We start from the raw sequence: 22041 nt of genomic DNA on the forward strand, positions 1-22041 counted from the left end.
TTACCTGAGAGAAAGAAATGCATCTTTGGGTTACATTGGACTTGGAGGTATTTAGAGTTTCATTTGGAAAATGACTCTAACTTTAAAAAAATGTTTTTTTAATCACCTGACTTTCCCACCCTTTCCAAATGCCTACCTTTTTATGTGTCTTCCCTTTTCAACTAAACTTCCTCTAAATGTGTCTACAGTGCCATGTCACTTTCTCCCACACACTCCCTCCTTAACCCCTTTAATCTAGCTTTTGCTGTGCTCCCTGAAATTCTTCTCTCTAAGGTTAGTGACCTAAGAAATCCAGTGGTCTTTTATAAATCCTCCATCCTCACAATGAAATGGATCAACTGGATAAATTGAAGACAGAGCTAAATAAAGTCATTTGTTAGTTTGTTTTTTGAAAAGGATCCAGGGCTTTTAATGGATTGAAAGTATGAGTTATCACTATAATGAAGCCATCCTGCTAAAAGCTAACGCAACCTGGTTTTTGGTCCAGAGCTGTGATTTCATTGGCATATGGAACTTCCTGTAAGAAAATTCCCTTCGTTGATACAGTACAACACTTACTGGACAACTTAATGTGTTGGAGACATGGTGGAGGATTTTCTCTCTAACAGTTTTAAAAAACCTAAGTCAATACACAGCCCACAGGTATCCTTAGGCAGGGGTTAGCGGCCCCCATCTCTCCTTGAGTTGGGGGGGGCAATTTTCTCTGGGTCCTGTAATATTCTTTGGGTACCAGTGTGGCTTATCAATGTCCCTTTTAAAATGCAATACCTGGAACTATGTATAATACTCACAATGTGGTCTGATCAGGCTATAGGGCACCAGAATTATCAACACCTTAGCTCTTCTAGATCAAGGGTTCTTAACCTGAGGTCTATGATTTTTTTATAACTATTTGTAATATAATTGGTCTCTTTTATATTCTATATGTTTTATTTCATATATTTAAAATATTATTCTGCCAAGCGGATCTATAATACAAAAAAAGGTTAAGAAAAATGCTCTAGATGTTATATTTATGTCAATGCCAACTAAGGTGATATGTGAGGAACCATGGCTTGGTACGTAGAGAGCCGATACTTGAAGCCCTCTGCAATACAGTTACCAATCAATTAACATTTATTAAGTACCTGCTCTGTACTAGGCACTGAGCCAAGAACAGGATATACAAAAAAGAGGTAAAAGACAGTCTCTGCCCTCAAGGAGTATACAATCAAATGGAGGAGACAACATGCAAACAAATATCTACAAAGCAAGCTATATACAGGATAAATGGGAAATAATAGCAGAGCATAGGCACTGGAATTTAGAGGGTAATAGTAGACTTGCCCAAGGTCACACAGCTAATAAATGTCTGAAGGCAGATTTGAACTCGTGAAGATGAGTCTTCCTTATTTTTAGCCCAGTACTCTGCCCACTCACCACCTAGTTACCCTATTGTCCCGTGTATGCCCCGCTCCCCTAATCTAGAATGTCCTCCCTCCTCACTAAACCTTCTGGCTATCTTGGCTTCCTTCAAGACTCAGCTCAAAGATCTTCTTCAGTAGGAGGTCTTTCCCAGTCCCCCAGCCCCAACAGAGCTTCTCTCTGAGAATACCTTCCATTTACGCTGTATACATCTTATACATGCTTACTTATTTGTATGTTGTCTCCTCCATCAGAATGGAAGGGCAGGGACCATGTTTTTGCCTTTCTTTGTATCTCTTGCCCTTAGCAGAACACCTGGCTCATGATAATTAGTCAATAAATGCTTTCTTGCTCATTGGCTGACTGACTGGAATCACATAGGATGAGAGGAACAGCCATGCCAATCAATTCATTGAAATATTGAGCAAAGGGCATAGGGATTGGTGCATGACTTAATTGGTTGGAAACCAAAGATCAAGAAATTCCCTCTACTGATCCACATTAGCACCATCCTGGCACCTTATATTCTTAGAGAACTAGCTAGAGCAATGGTTCTCAGAGTATGGTCTGGGGACCCTTAGGGTTGCCAAGACTCTTTCAGGGAGTCCATGAGATCAAAATGATTTTCATAATAATACAGACATTTTAATTTCTAATAAAGTAAATATTGATAGATATAGCCCACATTAACAAAAACTCTTTTTTTTTGGCAGGAGTCCTCAACAATTTTTAAGTATGTACAGGGGGTGCCAAGACCAAAAACTTTGAGAAAAATTGAAATTGAGTACTGAGAAGTTAAATGACTTGCCCAGGATCACACAGCCAATATGCCCAGAGGTGACGCTCGAGCCAAGATCTTCCTGGCTTTGAGACCAACTCTCTGTATCTACTTTACCATGTGCCCCTATTAAATGGAGCACTTTTAATTTTTTTTTTTTAGGCAATTGGGGTTAAGTGACTTGCCCAGGGTCACACAGCTAGTAAGTGTCAAGTGTTTGGTCTGAGGCCAGATTTGAACTCAGGTCCTCCTGACTTCAGGCCCAGTGCTCTATCCACTGTGCCACCTAGCTGCCCCTACTTTTAATTTTTTTTTTAAATAGAAAAAAGGCGTGTTGTTCTCTCTCTTTTTTTTACTTATATCATTTAAAACATTTTTTATTTAAGATTTAAAATTCACCAAGAGTGTCTGTCTCAGGGTGGACAAGAAAATGAAACATTTCTGTCTGTGCTTCTCCATCATTTTCTTCCCAACTCTATCTCTTAAGACTGTTTCAGAGAGCCTCCATGACACTCATAACCCTGGTCTCTGGGCCCTTAGCAGTCAGTCGTTCCTCCTCTGGCCTCCTGATCCAAAAGAAAGGGTTTAGGCTCTGGGGCAGGGCAGAGGTAGAAGAGGGAACTCTCCCCTCAGAGCCTAGAGCCAGAGAAGGGAAAATTCGCTGGCCCCAGGCTGATCAGTTCATTTCTGCTAACCTTGGGTGGGTGGGGGCAGGGCAGGTGGGAAGGAATAGAGGGGAGCCTGGAAAGGACATTAGGCAAATAACAAACAAAGCTATTGGACAATACACCTCTGCTTCTGTTGGCACTGTCTGACCTCTAGTCTAGTAATTCCAGCTGCCGGTAAGACATCTTCATTTAGATATTTAAACATCTTGAACTAAGCTCACTGTTTTATCTCTACCAGATCAGCTCCCTTTCCAAATTTCCTTATTTATGTCAGTGGCACAATTCTCTTGGCTCACCACGTTGGTAACCTTTTATTCCTTCCTCTCCATCACCCTTGTCCAGTCATCATCAAGTCTCATCCACAGTTGGACAAATTCCCCAGCTTCATTCAGAATTCTATTTCCACCTTAGTCCAGACCTTCATTACATTATGTCTGAATTCCTGCCACTATTCTTGAAGCTTCCAGCTCTACACTGATGCCAGATAAATCTTCCTAAAACATTGCTTTCATTATGTCATTATCCTGCTTAAGGATGGTGGCTCCCTGTTGCCAACTGGGTCAACTCCAAACTCCTTAGCTTGGTATCCAAGGCTTTCTATGAATTGGCTCCAACTAACCTATTCCTTGTTTTTTCCTACTACTACACCCCTCCCTGCCCCATGAAATCTTTCCTCTAGCTAGGCCAGTCTCCTTACTGCCCCCATCTCTGGTCACACCCACTCCTCACCTCTTCACTTCTCCTTACACTCATACAAGCAGCTAATTACAAGAGCTCACTTTACTCCTGCTCTTACCTCCCCCTGAAATGCCTTCCACTCTTCACTCCATCTACTCAAATCATTAGGATCTAACTAAAAGTCCATCTCCCCCATAGTCTAAGTGACTATCCCACAGACAGGATGAGTTTTCTTCTTCAAATTGTAATAACCTCACACTTTGTACTATGTATACATCTTGTCACTTGTCACTTTTATATACGTCAATATTTAATAATTCATTGGATTGTAAGCTCCTTGAGGGCAGGGACTGTCTTTTGTCCTTTTCTGTATCCCCTGTACTTAGTACAGTGCCTGGCATATACAGGCATATCTCATTTTATTGTGCTTTGCAGATATTGCATTTTTTTTCACAAATTGTAGGTTTGTGACAACCCCGAGTCAGAGGGAGTCTGTCAGTACCATTTTTTCCGACAGCAGGTGCTCACATTGTGTCTGTGTGTCACATTTAGATAATTCTTGCACAACTTCAACCTTTTTCATCATTATCATTTCTGTTACAGTAATCTGTGATCAGGGATCTTTGGTGGTACTATTGTAATTGTTTTGGGTCACCACAAACCACACCCATATAAGACAGTACATTTAATCAATAAATGACTGCTCCACTGAACATCATTCCCTGTCTTTCTCCCTCTTCTCGAGTCTCTTATTCTCAGAGATACAATAATATTGAAATTAGGTCAATTAATAACCCTACAATGGCCTCTAAGCATTCAAGAGAAAGGAAGAGTCAATCAAAAGGGCAAACTTCATTGTTGTCTTATTTCAAGAAACCACCACAGCCACCCCAACCTTCAGCAATCATTACCCGGATCGGTAATCAGCTGCCATCAACATTGAGGCAAGACCCTCTACCAGCAAAAAAGATTACAACTCACTGAAAGCTCAGATGGTAGGTAACATTTTTTAGCAATAAAGTATTTTTCAATTAAGGTAGGTGCTTTTTTTTATACATAATACTATTGCACACTTAATAGACTACAATATAGTGTAAACATAACTTTTGTATGCACCGGGAAACAAAAAAAATTCATGTAACTCACTTTATTGTAATATTCACTTTATTGCAGAGGTCTGGAACCAAACCTGAAATATCTCTGAGGTAGGCCTATAATAGGCACCCAATAAATGTTTATTGATTGATTTCTAAAGCAAGTAGCGCAGTGCCTGGCATATAGTAGGTGCTTAATAAATGTTGAATGATTGATTTCATGTAATCTTCTGAAGTTCACTAAAGTATCACACTTGGTTTTAGGAAAATCAAAGTTCCAATCTGGCCTCAGACACTCACTAGCTATGTGGACCTGGGCAAGCCACTTTAACCTCTATTTGCCTCAGTTTCCTTTACTGTAAAACAGGGATAATAATAGCATCTACCTCCCAGGGTTGTTGTGAGGATCAGATAAAAGAATATATGCAAAGGGCTTTGGAAACCTTAAAGTACTATATAAATGTTAGCTATTATTATTATTATTATTATTATTAGGATTTACCCCCCCATCCCATTGATAGAATCACAAGATGATAAGGATATCATTACAATAATAGTTAATTATAGCTAATATTTATATAGTACTTACTATGCACCAGGTTAGGCAGCTAGGTGGCTTAGTAGAAAGACCACTGGGACTTGAGTCAAGAAGACCTGATTTTAAATCTGGTCTTAGACGCTTATGAGGTATGTGATCCTGGGCAAGTCACTTAACCCATTTGCCTTAATCCACTGGAGAAGGAAATGGCAAAACACTCCAGTGTCTTCGTCACAAAAATCCCATAGACGGTATTGATGTCCGTGGGGCCACAAAGAGTTGGACACAACAGAACAACAATATATCAGGCATGCTAAGCACTTTACAAATATCTCATTTGATTCTCAAAACAACCCTAGGAGATAGGTGCCATTATGACCCCCATTTTACAGTACAGGAAACTGAGGTTAAGTGACCTGCCCAGGGTCACACAGCTAGTGTGTGTATCTGAGGTCAAATTGGAACTCAGGTCTTCCTGAGTTCAGTTCCAGCACTCTGTCCTCTGTGCCACCTAGCTGACTCTACTAGATAACAAGTTTCTGTGAACAGGCATTAACATTTTGGAAGTCTGAAGCCCTTGATTGAATTACAGGGGCAGCTTCCCTATTGGCTGGTCAAGCCAATGGGCAAGCCGTGGCCCTTAGGTCAGTCAACACAGAAAACACCCCAGAAGGTCATGACAGGGGGTGGGGGAGAAAGAGGAGGAGAAAGAATAGCGTTAGTCTTCCCTTAACCGCCAGTCAATCACGGCATTTGAAAGAACTGCTTAACGAGTAGAAGATACTGCATCCAACAAGAAGCAGACATACTCACCCTCTAGGCACATTCAAGGAGCAAGACCTCTGAAAGCAAAGAAGAGAGCCAGCGAGGGCCTCAAGAGAGGAATGGGACCTGGGATCCCAGCTGAGACCCCCCCACCCTCACGACCCCAGCAGAAATGCTGCACCCAGAAAGAAGCTCCCTAAGGACTCCATGAGGAAAGAAAGATCACTGGGGCTCTGAAGTTCAGGAGCGTTCCCCTACTCATGCCTCACTACCATTGTATTCTTAAATCTGCGTTCATCAGCTCACTGCAGCTGTATGTATGTATAGGAGGGAGTGCATCCAGGTTTATGGAAAGAATGTTGTATGGCTTCTGTTCTTATCAGGCTATCTCAGTAAATGACTTTGTTTTAGGCTAGGTTTTTCTTTTTTGTTTGTTCGTTTTTTCCTACCTGAGTATTAAGAGAGAGCTCACTAGCTGGGGCTCATGAGCTAAGGCGTTAGAAGTACAAACCTCTAGGGAACCCCCGGATCTTTAAGGGAGCGTCTACCCCCTTGGGTGAAATAGCCTACAGGGGGTTTTACATTTGTACATCTTGTTCTTTCTTTGACTTACTGTTTTTAGACCCTAAATGACAACCTGAAACTTAAGCCAGTCCAAAAGCACTTTTTTTTTTTTTTTTTACACAGAAATACCTGGTTCAGCAAATATTGGTGTAACGTCTCTGGGCCCCGGAGAGGCCGTATGGTGTGGTGTCGTGATGTTTAGTGTCATGTCGTATCCTTTATGGGAAGCTGCTCTAAGAATCAGGTTCAAATCCTGCCTCTGAGACTTACAGACTGTGTTACCCTAGGCTGGTCACATACACTCTTAGCCTCAGGCATTTTCCTATTATTTATCTGCTAAGTCCCATATACTATGTTGTTGTTGAGTCATTGGTTTGCCATTTCCTTCTCCACCTCATTTTACAGATGGAGGAAACCGAGTGAAGTGACTTGCCCGGGGTCAAATTTGCGCTCATAAAGATGAATCTTCCTGATTCTAAGCCCAGTGCTCTATCCACTGCGCCACTATGCTAGTAAAGGAGGAAGTTTTCCTATACCAGAATGATCGAATCACAGATCTTTTCAGTATTTATGAATTCAAGCGAAAAACACCGGACTTGAAGTTCAAAGAGACCTGGGTGTGAATCCCACTTCTCACACTTAAAAGCTGACTGACCCTAGGCAAATGACTTACTCTCTCTGAGCCTCAGTTTCCTCATCTGTAAAATTGGGGTAGTAATACCTATAGTACCTACCTTATAGGTTTGCTGTAAGGATCAAATGAGATATTTGTAAAAGTGTATTGTAAACATTCAAGTGCTACATACAGTCAGGAATTAGTTTCCTATTTAGTAGAACAAGAGAATCCCCTAAATGTTCTTTCAGGCCCCATCCTGGTGAAAAAAAAAATAGCACCAACAGCTCACTTTTAAATTTAATCTGTATAATTCATATTTTCTCCCTGGACATCTTAAATCCAGAAATCAACAAAACAATAAACCAAGCCCTGATTTGCAGACTTTGCCCTTTTCCAAGGTGTAAAATGCTCACGTTGAAAACTTAACAAACAGCCCTGATTAGAGCTGACTCCGGCCAACCCCAGCTTCCAGCATTTACAATCTATGACTTCATGCTTGTTCCCAGGTCCCTCTCGGCACCTTTGCACTGGCTGTTCACCATGCCTGGATTGCCCTCCTGCTTCATCTCTGCCTCTTAAAGGAATATCTAGCCTGCTGCAAGATTCTACCCAAACACCTCCTTCCTGAGGCTTTTCCTGACCCCCACTCCCACCTCAAGTACTAGTGTCCCCCCAGAATGATTTTGTATATATTAAAATGTATTTAATTATCTGTGTACATGTTGTATTCCTCCCCACCCCCACTCCCTAGTAAGCTCCCTGAGGGCAAGGATAGTTTTGTTTTAGCCTTCGTATCTCCAGTGCATTCGGCACGGTACTTAAGAAATGGTTGGGGGTGGGGTGGGGGTGCAGCTAGATGGTGCAGTGGTTAGAGCACTGGCCCTGAATTCGGGAAGACTTGAGTTCAAATTTGAGCTCAGACACTTGACATTTACTAGCTGTGTGACCCTGGGCAAGTCATTTTACCCCATTGTCTCGTCAAAAAAAAAAAGGTTGAGGTGAGATAGCCCTGATAAGGCTTTTTAAAAATTTTTATTTCTTATATTTATTTCTTTTATTTCCTTGCGCAAAGGATTAACTAGGGCCAGAAATTGTAAACTCATTGTCACCCCACAATCATTTAGTTATCAACCTTTATTCAAGCCGTCCTAGGGGCTTTGGTAGGCAATTAACACTACCTGCCATTGTGGTTGGACTTTCCTGATGGAGAGAGGCACCAAACAACCAAACCACATCCTTCAGGATGGCACGAAACAGGGAAGAGTCAATCAGTGAGTCAGTCGATGACGATTTTAAATGCCTACTCTGTGCCAGGGACTGTGCCAAGTGCTGGGGATAAAGAAAGAGGCAAAAGACAGTCCCTGCCTTCAAGGAGCTCATGGTCTACTGGGAGAAACGGCACGCAAACAACTACGGACAAACAAGCTATATACAGGATAAATAGGAAACGACTAACCGAGGGAAGGCACTAGAATTAAGAGGGATTGGGAAAGGCTTCCGGAAGAAGGAGGGGTTTTTAGCTGGGACTTGAAGGAAGCAGGGAGGCAGGTGGGCTGGCAGGAAGCTGATCCAGCGGGTCTTGCCACCTCGTCCTCACCTTTGGCAGCGTTTCTAACTAGTAACATTTTAAAGATGGACGCCGGCTGATTTAGGTTTTGCAAAGGCTGACACGATTCCTCACAATCCCAGCCCCCTGGAATGGACGACAAGCAGCTAGCAAGGTGTCCCTGCTTTTGAAGAAAGGACAAGCCGGAAGAAAACGGATACTTCTTCTTGGCTTAGAAATCAGGAAGGTCAAGTGCCTTGCCATACAATAACTGCCTTTTGAAGTTACTAGGCAGATTGAGAGGAACAGCTCAGATAAATGAGGGAAGGCAAGCCTTCTGATATTTCTTGGTACTATAAAGGCTGAGACACAGCAGCTGCATTTAAAAGGAGCAATTTGCTAAATGAGGGGCTGGCTACTTTCCAGATGGCCATTGTTACAGAGGATTTGGATGAATCTTTCATTCAATCATGCATCTGTCTAGACTGAGACATGAAAAGCCAGGTTCCTGCAGCAGATTCAAAACCCTTACATAAAACATGCTTCGTATTGCCACTGAGACAGCTTGGCTAGAGACCAACCGGAGAGTGTTTGGCATTATTGTATGCTATAAAATCTTTACTAAATCCACTTTCTCAGCTGAATGATAGCAGTGTGTGTGTGTGTACCTAAATGCTTTATCATTTCACTCACCAATCCAGGATTGGGGCAGGTGAATATAATATGATATTAGCGAGATGGCCCAGACATTGTAGTCAAGAAGCCAACTCCAAAAATTGGCTTCACTTTACGTGTTTTCTTTCCACGAAGTCTTCAGTCACGTTCAGTTGTGTTTGTCTTGTCTTCTCAATTAGATTGTAATATTCTCAAGCTCTGGGAACCAAGATGGGTAGTGTATTGGCAAGAGTGCCATTTCTGGAATCTAAAAGACTTGAGCTCAATTCTGACTCTATCACTACTTATATGACTTTGGCAAGTTACTTCTCTGGGCTTCATCTTTAGCCCTAAATCTATGGTCCTCTGCTGTCCAATAGACTGTACCGTCCTCGAGGCTAAGGATTATTTATTTTCTTGTTTTTGTACCCACAGTGCCCACCACAGTGGCTGGAACATAGAGTTAAACATTTATTGACTTAAATATCTATTTCTTTCTTTAAAAAAAATCCCTTCATAGACTCTAGTTCAGTCATCTGCAAACTCTGAACTCTCTACATTTTCCATTCGTCAGAAATTCTTCCCTGGGCGGGAGGTTGGTCTAAATGACCTCCGACGTTTCTTCTACTTTGGAAGATTCCATGATCCTATGATTACATGTTAACTGACTTTGCAGCTGCTCCATGGGATGGCTGAGTAAAATGGAATTACCCAATTGGATTTTGGCTAAGATCCCAGAATTAACAGGCCTATGCTTAGGAAACAGGTCACTACCGTACCTCACATTTAAAATCCTGGCCCTCTGAACAGGGAATAACAAAGTAAATCTCCCCAATCTTCCACCCCTTGCCTGAAAAGTGCTCCTAATCCACCCTAAGGGAAATGAAAATCAGTAGTATTTTATTTTTAAAGGTTTCCAGGAGAGGAGAGTTCCTTAGCAACATATCCCCATCTCTGTGGTCAGGAAGACCTCCCTTGTATTCAAAAAAGGAGTTCTTAACCTGAGTTCTGTGAACTTAAATTTTTTTTTATAATTGCATTTTAAAATAACTAGTTTCCTTGATAATTCCATGTTTTTTTTTTAAATTCTTGCATTTAAAAACATAATTCTGAGGATTCCATAAGGTCCACCAGCCTGCCAAGGAGGTCCATTACCCCCAAAGGGTTAAGGACTCCTGCACTAGAGCATGACCTAGCCAGCAGCAGCCTTGTGCCCTCCAAACACTGGACAGGACCCAGAGTTAATTTCTGACTCAGAGGGAAATGTTCCACCTGATGAATCATCAGCAATACTTCCTATGACATCAGGAGGATAAAACTAGACTGCTTGTGTTGAATTTCTAAGCAGTTCACCTCCTGTGGTCATTGACCTACATAGGATGGAAAATTTAAAGTACTGCTCCATCACTAGCAAGCTAAAACCCTGCATCCACATGGGTTTGCTTTTTAAGCCCCAAAGAAATATCCTATCTACTTGCGTAAGTTTGTCCTTTAAACAAAATGAAATAAATTACTGTAGTGGCAAGCCAATGTGGGGCATTGGTAGCAGCATTAAATGTGGATGTCAGTCCTAACTTAGACACTTACTACCTGTGTGACCCTGGACAAGTCATCTGATAACTCTGAGCCTCAGTTTTCCAGCTTAGTATTTATGTGAACTATCTCAGTTGTGGGATAAAATATTTCTAAACTTTAAAGCATTGTTTAGTCGTTTCACTCATGTCTGACTCTTCATGACTCCATTTGAAATTTTCTTGGCAAAGATACTGCAGTGGTTTGCCATTTCCTTCTCCAGCTCATTTTATAGTTGAAGAACCGAGGCAAATAGTGTTAAGTGACTTGCCCAGAGTCACACTGCTAGTAAGTGTCTGAGGTCAGATTCGAACTCAGGAAGATGAGTCTTCCTTTCTCTAGGCCCAGCACTCTATCCATTGTACTGCCTAGCTGCCCAGTTTCTAAACTTTAAAGCATTAGGTGACAATAATAGTTTATTGAGCATCTGTTTTTGCCAAGATTATTACAGTAGGCTCTTAATTGGTTTCCCTGGCTCAAGTCTTGCCCCATGCCAATTCTTCCTCCATACAGATGCCAAAGGGACTTTCCTAATGTGCAGAACTGACCATACCACTCCTTTAATCAACCCTATCACCTCTAAGATTTGGCATTTAAATCCCTTTACAACCTGTCTTTAGTCCCAACCTACCTTTCTAAACTTAATTACAAGTTACTACCCTTTATACATATTATATTTCAGTCAAACTGGTCTTCTTGCTTCTTAAACACAGCACTCCATTGCACATCTCTATACCTTTGCTAGGCTGCCCCAACCCCACACCTAGAATGCCCTCCCTCCTCTTCTCCAGCTTGTAGAATAACTCAAGGGCCACCTTTTACATGAAGATTTTCCTGATCCTCCTCCAGTCATTATTGCCCTCTCTAATCCAAAACACCTTTTATCTATTTTGTCTTCTTTGCTAGAATATAACCTTCTTGAGGGCAAGAAGCTTTTAACTTTGAGTTTTACCAGCACCTATAGTGCCAGGCACATCAGAAGTATGTAATTAATACTTTTGGGGTGATTACAGAGTGCGGCGCTTGGGCTCTAGGGAGATAAAAGGTTTTTGATAAGATGTGGTCCCTGCCCCAGGGATAAGATAAAAACAAAAACAGCTGTCATGCATATTACCTGATAAAATTTTAAGTGCCAATGTGAGTTATCATCAAGAGGAAAAGTACATTACAATCATAAAGATGCTCTGAGAAGGAAGGCTTATTACCTGCCACCAAGTAGTACTGGGAAAGCTTCATGGAAGAGGTGGCAATTTTAAAAGATAAGTAAAATTTAACAGGTAAGAAGGTGATGAATGAGAATTCCAGTCACAGAGAAGAGTGTGAGTCAAGGTTTGGAGGGGCAGAGAAAGTTAGTTAGAGTTTAGAGAGTATGGTAAGGATTGGTATTCAATAATGCAGATTGGTATCAATTTTAAAAGGTCCTTGAATGCCAGACATATGTGTTTGAACTTTACTTAGAAGGCAATAGGGAGTCATCAGATTTTTTTTTTAGCAGAAGAACAATGTGACCACATTTAGGTATTATATAAGAGAGATTATCCTGTCAGTGGTATATCCATGTGAGTCATTGTTACGAGCATACACAGCTATGACTACCATGGGTATAGTCATTCTGCTTCTCAATCCCAAGTAGGTACCAGTTCCCAAGAGTCCTTTGCCCCATTCACTGTTGCCAAAAGTGATAGGAACTGGCATCAGCATTGGCAGAGGAAGATAGTGGGATTCATCGGGCTCTAAAGACCAACATCAATGTAGAAAAAGTGAAATCATTTAAATCAATCAACCTATCAAATCAAAACCATGAATGGCTTCCTTTCCAGTTTGACCAAATTCTGCCATAAAGAGGGCTACATGGGAAGAAGTACAGAGCCTATGATAAAGGTTACATCTGTAGATATTCTTAAGAAAACATGTAATTTTTACCATACTGAAGATTACCATTCAGTAATTTTGTTGAGCACTCGGTACACAGCTCTGTACCTGGCATAACAGCTTCTATTCAGGAATTGAGATTGGATTTACTCCACAAATACATTTCAACAGTCAGCAAAACATAAAGTTCCTCATGCTTTGCTTCAACATGCCCCTGATTCCAAGAATGTTCAGAGGCCAGCAAGTATGCAAAACTTGAAAACTGTTTCTAAACTGCCTAAGAGTGTGTAACCAGAGTAAAGAGTAGGAAGTAGATCAATAAGGGTATAGAAGGGTAGGGGAGGAAAATCAGGGCCCCAGAGGTACATGAGCTTGTTTTTTCCCCAAGCTTCCAATCATCATCCCTGTGACTTCCCAGACCCAAATACCCCTCCCCAGCTACTACTCCCCTATATGTGTCATCTTCCGCTATTAGAATGTAAGTTTATTGAAGGAAGGGGGCTCTTTTTGTATTTGTATCCCCAGTGCTTAGCATAGTGCCTGGTACATCTTAAACCTTTAATAAATGTTTTTTATTTCATTTATTCATTTTTCCATACCACATGTTAGTTACTGAGTGGGAGCATAGTCCTTTTTTATTGTATTTGCCCTTTTTTGATTGTTATGTAGGGAAAAATAGGCATTTTCCAAATCATAATCAAGGACAAACAGCACTTCTGAAGATAAAAAAACAATATTTAGTCATGAACTTTACTCAGGATGATGGCTTTGCCACTTTCTACCTCAGTGACCTCAAAATGATTCAAAATGTTTTTACTTCTCTGGGCCTCATTTTCCTGATCAATAGAATGAAAAGGTTGGACTACAAGGCCCCCACAGATCTTTGGCCAATTTTAAATTCTGCAATCCTATGGACAAGAATTGCCCAGAAAGAGAACATGAAGGTCACTGATCAGAAGGAATCTAAGGAGAACCTACAAGGAGGAAACCCTAGACCACAGATGCATCTCTAAGAATCTGAGGAGAGCACAGAATGAAGCCTGAAGTCATATAAAAATGTGTCGGAATGCCATACCTTGAAAAGGCTTATATGAACTGATTACATGAGATAATATATGTAAAGTGCTTAGTACAGTGCCTGGCACATAGTGGGCACTAGATAAATGCCCCCTTCCTTTTCCTTCTCTTCTCTTCCCTCTTTTCCCTTCCCTTCCTTTCTTTCTTCCTTCCCTTCCTTTCTTCTTTTCCTTCCTTTCCTTCCTTTCTTCCTTCCCTTTCTTTCTTTTTTCCTTTCCCTTTCCCTTCCTTTCCTTTTTCCCCTTTCATTCTCCTTCCTGTCTTCCTTTGTCCCTTCCCTCCCCTTTCCTTCCCTCTCCCAAAGTGAAGTAAGAAGACGCAGGAAAACTGCACAATGACCTCAGCAGTAAAATACATGAAAACAATACCAATACCAAAAATCGACAAGGAACACTATAATTATAATGACCAAACTTGGTTGGAGCAAGAGATGTATGAATGTACCTCCTTCCCTTCTTTGTAGGGGTTGAAGAGGAGCAGGGGAAATGGAACTATGTATGTGGAATATATGTGGACTGTTGCAGTTCCTATTGGACTTATTGAATTGATTAGTTTTTCTGAATTGCTTTCAGCATTCTCCCCTTTTCTTTTTTATTCTTTGTTGTTAGGGATGGCTTTATGAGTGTGTGAAAGGGAACAGATACAATGGGAAATGAAAATGATGTAGAAACAAAAGACAGCAACATATACATCTATATATACCCATACATACATATGCGCACATTATATAAATAAATAAATAATATATACATACATGTGTATCTATATTGCTATCTTTTGCTCCTACATCATCCTCGTTCCCCAACATGTCTTTCCCATATGCACATGTATAAATAAATTCTACATACATGTACACATGCACATACATATACATGTGTGTATATATAGAAATATATCAATATCTATATATCCATAGCTGTGCCTTCAGAACATTCCAGGCTCAATTTCACTCTTAGGTACTCACCACTGGTAACTGACATCCTTTCCAACTGCTGAGCTCTTTGGTGAGTGTTCTAGCTATTTAGAGAGAAGGTGTGTGTGCGAGAGTGTGTATGTATGTGTGTGTGTGTGTCTGTTTGTGTGTGTGTGTGTTTAAAGACCAGAAGCCCAAACACCCTCTAGATGCAATGGAGTTTCTCTTTTGCTCAGAAAACTGAATTCCTCCGCCTCGCTCCCTCCTGGCCCACTAGGGGGCACTGTGTGACTGAGCCTGCACCGGCAGAGCCTTCAGCAAGGTTACTATATATATACACCTGTTGTGTGTCAGGCGTTTGCGCATTTCCAAGTGAGCAGTGCCTGTTGTGACAGGCTGGGAGAGCCAGCCAGTTATTGCTACCAGCACATTCTGGGAGAGGGACAAAATAATAAGAATCATTTACATCTTCCCAAATGAACTTCTATTATAATGAACAGGCGTTTTTTGCCTATTCTTTCCCTCTCTAGTCCCCCACTCTCCTAGGGCTGCTGGCTGCCCAGTCAGAGGAGTATGGGGAAGAGGGGAGAAAAAGGAATCCATAGAAGGTGGGATTGTATCCTTCCAACGTACCGTGGTAATAATCTACATTTCTTGGGATCAAATGCACACAAAAACGATTTCATCCCATGCATGAGTAGGACTTTGGAACATGATATGGTGAAAAGAAATACAAGATTTGGTAGTAAAAGACCTGTGTTCAAATCCTGGATCTGCCACTTATGACCTGTATGACCTTGAGCAAATTACTTAATTTCTCTGGCCTACAATGGCCTTTGTCTGCAAAAATGAGGGATTTGGATTAGATGGTTCCTTTTAGCTCTAAATGTAAGATCCTGTGAAACAGGGTTTGAGTATCTTATCAGATAACTACTGCCTTCAAGGGATTTCAGAGACTCTCTGAATTTTCTGGATGGAAGGGATCACCATGGCCAATTGGGACCTGAGTAAACATCTCATCCAGAACATCTCCAACAGGTGGTTATCCAACCTGTGCTTGGAGACTTCCTATAATGGGAAATTCACTGCTTTCACATGCAGTCTACTCATTCCCTATTTGGATAATTCGAACTATTTGGACGTTTTTTATTACATATAACAAATATTCATCTCCTTGCAATTTCTATCAGATACCCCCAGTTCTACTGCCTGGGGCTAAGCTGAAAAAGACAGATTCCTCTTCCTCATCACAGCCCTTTAGATACCCAAAGAAAGCTATCATGTGTTCCCTGAGGCTTTTCTTCCTCGGGTCCAATAACATCCTCAGTCCCTTCAACTGATTTTCCTATTATTGCAGATGTCAAGGACCCCACTACTTTTGTTGCCCTCCTCTGCATGTTCTTTAGTTTTTCAATGTCCTTCCTAAAATGGAGGTTCCAGAATGGAATCAATAATCTAGATGTGGCTGGACTAGAGCAGAATGTAGCAGAACCACCACCGCCTAGGTTTTAGGTGCTCTGGTGTTCTTAACGTAATCTAATAGTATATTAGAGTTTGGGGCTTTTGTTTTTAGTTTTATGTTTTTGCTAGGGTTGATTAGGTGGGCCTAGTAACATTGATGAAGCTCAAGGGATAAGGGCATGGTCTGGGGCTTTGACCGTGTGTGGAAGACTCTTCAAGTTATCCAGGCTCTCCTGATTACCCTCAGCAGCTAGCATGCCTTTGTTGGCCTGTATTAAGTTTTTCACCCTTCAAGATTCCAAGGGTTGGGTTTTTTGTTTGTTTGTTTGTTTATTTTGGCGGGGGAGAGGGCAGGGTCAGCCTTGCACAAAACTTGAAAGGGAGAAAAGTTTCATTCTGGTACACTGACTCCCCTTTTTTTCTCTTCAAGATCACACTCATTTCTCCTCCCCACTTGAGGCACCCAATGTAATCCCAATCTTTCCTCCTTGCCAAAACTCATTTTCATAAAATACTCTGAAAATCTGATAATCTATTCCATTTTTATTGGAGCTTAAGTCTGGTGAAAATTTCTATATTTCCTCTCTTTAATTCTGAAATTTAAAAAATAAAACCATGTCCCTTATTAAAAGACTTTAGGCAACAATGAGACAGTGGAGGACATATTTTTGGGCTAGAGCTTCCTGCCTGATGATCCCTGACAGCATAACATGATCAGTATGCAACTGTCTATATAGATAGGCAGCTCCTTACTCTGTCGATGACTAAGGTCCATCTTGACAACGAGTTATAATTAAAAATAATAATAAAGCTTTCTTTCCCCTATCTCTCTAACTTGAATACCTCAAGTATTAGTGGCTTTCTTCACTTTTCCCTTTCTTCATCCACACTTAATTTTTTAAACTCCTTTTTAATCCTTGGCCATAGTTTTGAAATTTGTATACTTTTTTCCACACTTTTGTCTCTGAAAGGAAATCTGATGGGTTCTCTCTTCCCCTGAATCAACACATACTTCTCCTTACACACACACACATAACCCCCATCCGTACCTGGTCATCGCCATACAAAATCAAGCATTTGTCAGGATCCACGTAACTAAAGCAAAGAAAATAAGACAAAGTTTAAAAAAGTTTTAAAAAAACTGAAATAATGTTTGAAAAGTACTTCCATTTTCTTCCTCGTGCTATATATGTATATACATATACAAAATATTGTTTGCATTTGTGTACATATATATACATTCATATATCACATATACATACTTTACATACATGTAGAGAGTATGTATAGTACACATATACCATACATATATAGTATATACTATACATATATCATATATATATTATATCCTATACATATACTCTATATTTATAGTATGTGTGTGGCATATACTGTATATGAATAGTATACTATATATATGGAATATGTATATATGTATTTAGGTGGCTAGATGGTACAGTGGGTAGAGCACCAGGCCTGAAGTCAGGAAGACTCATCTTCCTGAGTGCAAATCTGACCTCAGACATTTACCAGCTGTATGACCCTGGGCAAGTCACTTAACCATCTTTACCTCAGTTTCCTCATCTGTAAAATGAGCTGAAGAAGGAAATGGCAAACCACTCCAGTATCTTTGCCAAGAAAATCCCAAATAAGGTTGTGAATAGTCAGACGTGACTGAAACAACTGAACAACAATAACAACAACAGCTTGTATATGTATAGTATACTATACATGTATAGGATATAGTATGTATACAGTATAGTACTGTACATATATAATATATCTATGTTTATATCTATCTGCACCTCTATATATTGTATGGTGTATAGACCTTGGAAATGGCCATTTTTTACCACCCAGGTAAAAAGCAACTGAATCCACCCCTCTCAAGTGAAGCAGATTTATCCTGTATATCTGTTGCTCCTGAAATTTAAAACCTTGGGCTTTATCAGGAAGTAGGAGGTGAGTGGTGGGTGGTGCCTTCAGCATTCACAGTCCCAGTTATGGTAGGCACATTTACCATTAGAGAGCTATAAGGGTCCGTGCTTACCTAAGTTGTTGTGGACTTTTTTTAGCCTTCATGCAATATCAGTAAGATAAAAGGGCATCAAGGACCACTTATAACTCCCTAGCTACTCCCATTTGAAAAAAAAATGGGAGCTAAATGCAAAGAATGGCATAGCCAATGATAAGACATCAATCAAACTCTCCATATACAATTTCACAATTGAAGCCTACGTTCAGCAATTCTATAGGATTCAGAGCTGAAACGGATTCTAGAGATCATTTAGTCCAACTCCCTTAGACTGTGTTACCCTTAGGTAAACTGAGGTTTAATGAGGTCACTCAAAGTCACTGAGCAAGATCCAGGATAGAAGCCAGGATAAAGAACTCCAAATCTAGTCATTCTTTTCTACTAGATATCTCCCTCAAAAAGCTTTTCTATTCCAGCACCTTGTACTAAAACCTCGGTTTTCTATGTGTCTAATGTTGGCATTGGCAACAGGGGCTGTAGTGCAAAGAAAAGAGTTTCTCACAGGAGGGCCCCAACATCATCAAACTTTTCTTAATGAAAACCACTTTCTGGAACCCAATCAAAATAAGCACCTTAGTGTCATCAATTTCTATTTTAAAAAATGAAACTTGACAACATTCTCTTCAACATTACATATGTTTGCTAATAGATTTCAGATCCACTGGCATTAACAAAAAGGACTGTTAATCAATTTATTAATTCATTCATTTGTGTATGTATGTATATGTGCATGTATGTATGCATACATATGTAACTACTATGTTCCAGGTTCCATGCTAGATCCTGGAAATACAAAGTCAAAAGTAAAACATCCCTGTTCTCAAGGAGTTTACACTCTACTGAGGGAGACACCATTCCCCTCATTCTGTTTATTTCAGTTTGTATCCATTCATATAAGTCTTCCCATGCTTCTCTGCATTCATAATACTCTTGTTTCTTACAGCAAAGTAATATTCCATTACACTCATGTACTGCACTCTGTTTGTCTACTCTGAACAAGTGTTTCCAGCATCCTGGGTATAGAGGCAGAAAGCAGTCAACGCCTATTTCCAGCTCATCTTTGACTAATTTTCACTCCAAGAACATAAATACCAAGTAGTTTGGGGGATACAGGGTACTAGTAGCTAGCTGGCCAAGGGTGGACGGGTATCAGGAAAGGCCAAGTGATGCTTGATCTGAGTCTTAAAGTAAGTAAAGGATCCTATAAGACTAAAAGGAGGAGGTAGAACTTTCCAGGGATGGTAGAGAGCCAGCACAAAGCTACAGAAGTTAAAGATGGACTACTGAGTGCGAGGAAAAGTTGAAAAGTCAGTTTGGATGGCATGTGACACTAGAGAGTCAGGTCAGGGCTGGGCTAAAATGGGCTTTAAATAGCAAACAGAGAAGTCTGCATTTGATTCTCAAAGCAATAGGGAGCCATTAGAGTTTATTGTGTAGGTAGCAGGATGACCTTCACTTAGAGAAAATCACTTTGGCATGGATCCAGAACAGACTTAAGGCAGCTTCTCATAGATTCTAGGAAATAACAGGTTCATAATTTTATAGATGAAAGGAACTTTAACGATCATGTCTAAGGGTCAGGAAATTATGACAGGCTAAATCTGGTCTGCTGATTGTTTTTGTATGGCTTGCAATTGCATTCTAAAAGTACCAACCATTCTTAGCTTGCTGATCATAGTTTCCCAACCCTTGATCTAGTCTATCGCCCCCCTTTTTTTTTTTACTGTTGAACTGAATTCCAAAGAAGCTGGTGATTTTTCTAAAGTCATAAAGCGAAAGGAAGAGAATAAGCATTTATTATATAGTGCCTAGACACTTTTTACAAATATTATATCATTTGATCCCCACAACAGACCTGTGAGGTAGGTGCTATTATTATCCCCATTTTACATTTGAGGAAACTGAGGCAAACAGAAGTTAAGTGACTTGCCCAGAGTCATACAATTAGTAAGTGTCTGAGGTGGGATATAAACTCAGGTCTTCCTGACTCCAGGCCCAGCACATTATCTACTGTGCCACATTAACATTAACACAAGTTAGTAACAGAACTGGGACTTGAACCTAGGACTTCAGACTGCAAGACAGTGCTTTTTAAAAAAAATTTGTGTGCTCTTTTTTATTAATTAATTTATTTTTGATTTTCAACAATCACTTCCTTAAGCTTTTGAGTTTTAAATTTTTCTCCACCTCCCTCTCCAAGACTGCATGCAATCTGATATAGGCTCTACATAGACATTCTTATTAAACATATTTTCACATTAGTCATGTGGTAAGGAAGAATTAGAACCAATAGGAGGAACCACAAGAAAGAGGAAACAAAACAAAACAGAAGAAAAAAAAAGAGCAAATAGTACGCTTTGATCTGCATTCTAACTCCATAGCTCTTTCTCTGGATGTGGATAGCATTTTCCATCATGAGACTTTTAGAGATAAGACAGTGCTTTTTATATGACACCAAATATTTGTGTAGGCCTCGTAAAGTTTTCAATAAAGTATCTATCCATTTCTTCCTCAAATGTAAGCACAAAATCATTAGAAGCTGTGGAAAAGCCAAGTCCTTAGCAGCTAGCTAGCCATGCCATAGTTTGACCTTCACATGTAAAAATGGTGGTGCTGTTTTAGACATCAAAGGCAGATTTTCCTTGCACAGATAGAATTGCTTATTCAGGTTGTTGAAAAGTCAGTCCAGTACAACATAGTCAATAAGCCAAAGATGGGATGGTCACTGTTGTAAAAACAGATGTTGACTTCTTCCTACTTCTTCAGGTAAGATTAAAAACACTTGTTCAGAGTGGATAAATAAGAGGTGGTAACTTCATGCAGTTAGGTGCTGAAGTAGATAGAACACCCAGACTAGAGTCAGGGAGACCTGAGTTCAAATCTGGCCTTAGACACACACTAGCTGTGTGACCTTGAGCAAATCACTTAACCCTATTTGCCTCCGCTTCCTCATATGTCAGATGAGCTGGAGAAGGAAATGGCAAATCACTCCAGTATCTCCCAGATAGGGTCACAAAGTCAGACACAGCTGAGCAACAATAACTACTTTGCAATTAGAAACTATGAATATTATGAATACAAAGAAGCATGGGAAGATATATGAACTGATGAAAACAGAAATAAGCAGAACCAGGAAAATGATATACACAATTACTACAACAACATAAATGGAAAAAACAACAAGGAAATAATTAAAACTGAATGCCATAAAATTGTAATGGTTAAGCTAAGCCTCAAACAGAAGATATGAGAAAGTACCTGGAGCCACTGGTTCATTTTCATAAAGAATCATTTATGATAAATACTGTTATGTATGGTTAGTGCCAATGGTAGAAGTATCTTGTCACTTGCAAACATTTTCAATATCCTGCCAGACCACAGACCACAGGGAATACTATATTTCACTCAATGGATATGATTTGCAACTTGTCCCACCCCACAATATATTGGGTAAACTTGATCCCACTTTGGCCTTCCTAACCTAAGAGTACAATGTCTCCTTCCTTGAAGCCTAAAAGAGATCCAGTTAACTTCCCTAATTGCCTATGGACCACCTGATCTAAGAGCCCCAAAGGGAATTCTATAACTCAGCTGGCACCATTCCCCAGTCTTCCTACAACCCAGCTAGACTCAGGGTTGTTAGACAACTCTAACTATGACCCCCCTTCTCTTTATCCTTGTCTTTCTTCTTCTCTCCACATTCTACCTTTTAGTTTTTAATATCTCTGGTTCTTGAGCCCAATGTTCCATGTGTCTTTTGTCTTGCTAATATCTTGAAGGACAGAGTTCCAGGTTTGAAAAAATAA

General features: G+C 40.2%; 1 protein-coding gene across 1 annotated transcript in view; it reads right to left on the reverse strand.

Annotated features, from left to right (window-relative positions):
• Window positions 1–22041, reverse strand: part of LOC114054412 (WD repeat-containing protein 49-like) — a 142445-nt gene that overhangs the window by 95889 nt on the left and 24515 nt on the right. The window contains exon 3 of the mRNA XM_027877599.1: window positions 8562–8832. Within this exon, the coding sequence (XP_027733400.1) occupies window positions 8562–8832 (271 nt within the window). The remainder of the gene's footprint in view (window positions 1–8561; window positions 8833–22041) is intronic.

The sequence above is a fragment of the Vombatus ursinus genome, unplaced genomic scaffold (assembly GCF_900497805.2).
Source record: "Vombatus ursinus unplaced genomic scaffold, bare-nosed wombat genome assembly UNPS02014813.1, whole genome shotgun sequence".
In the NCBI taxonomy this organism is placed as follows: domain Eukaryota; kingdom Metazoa; phylum Chordata; class Mammalia; order Diprotodontia; family Vombatidae; genus Vombatus; species Vombatus ursinus.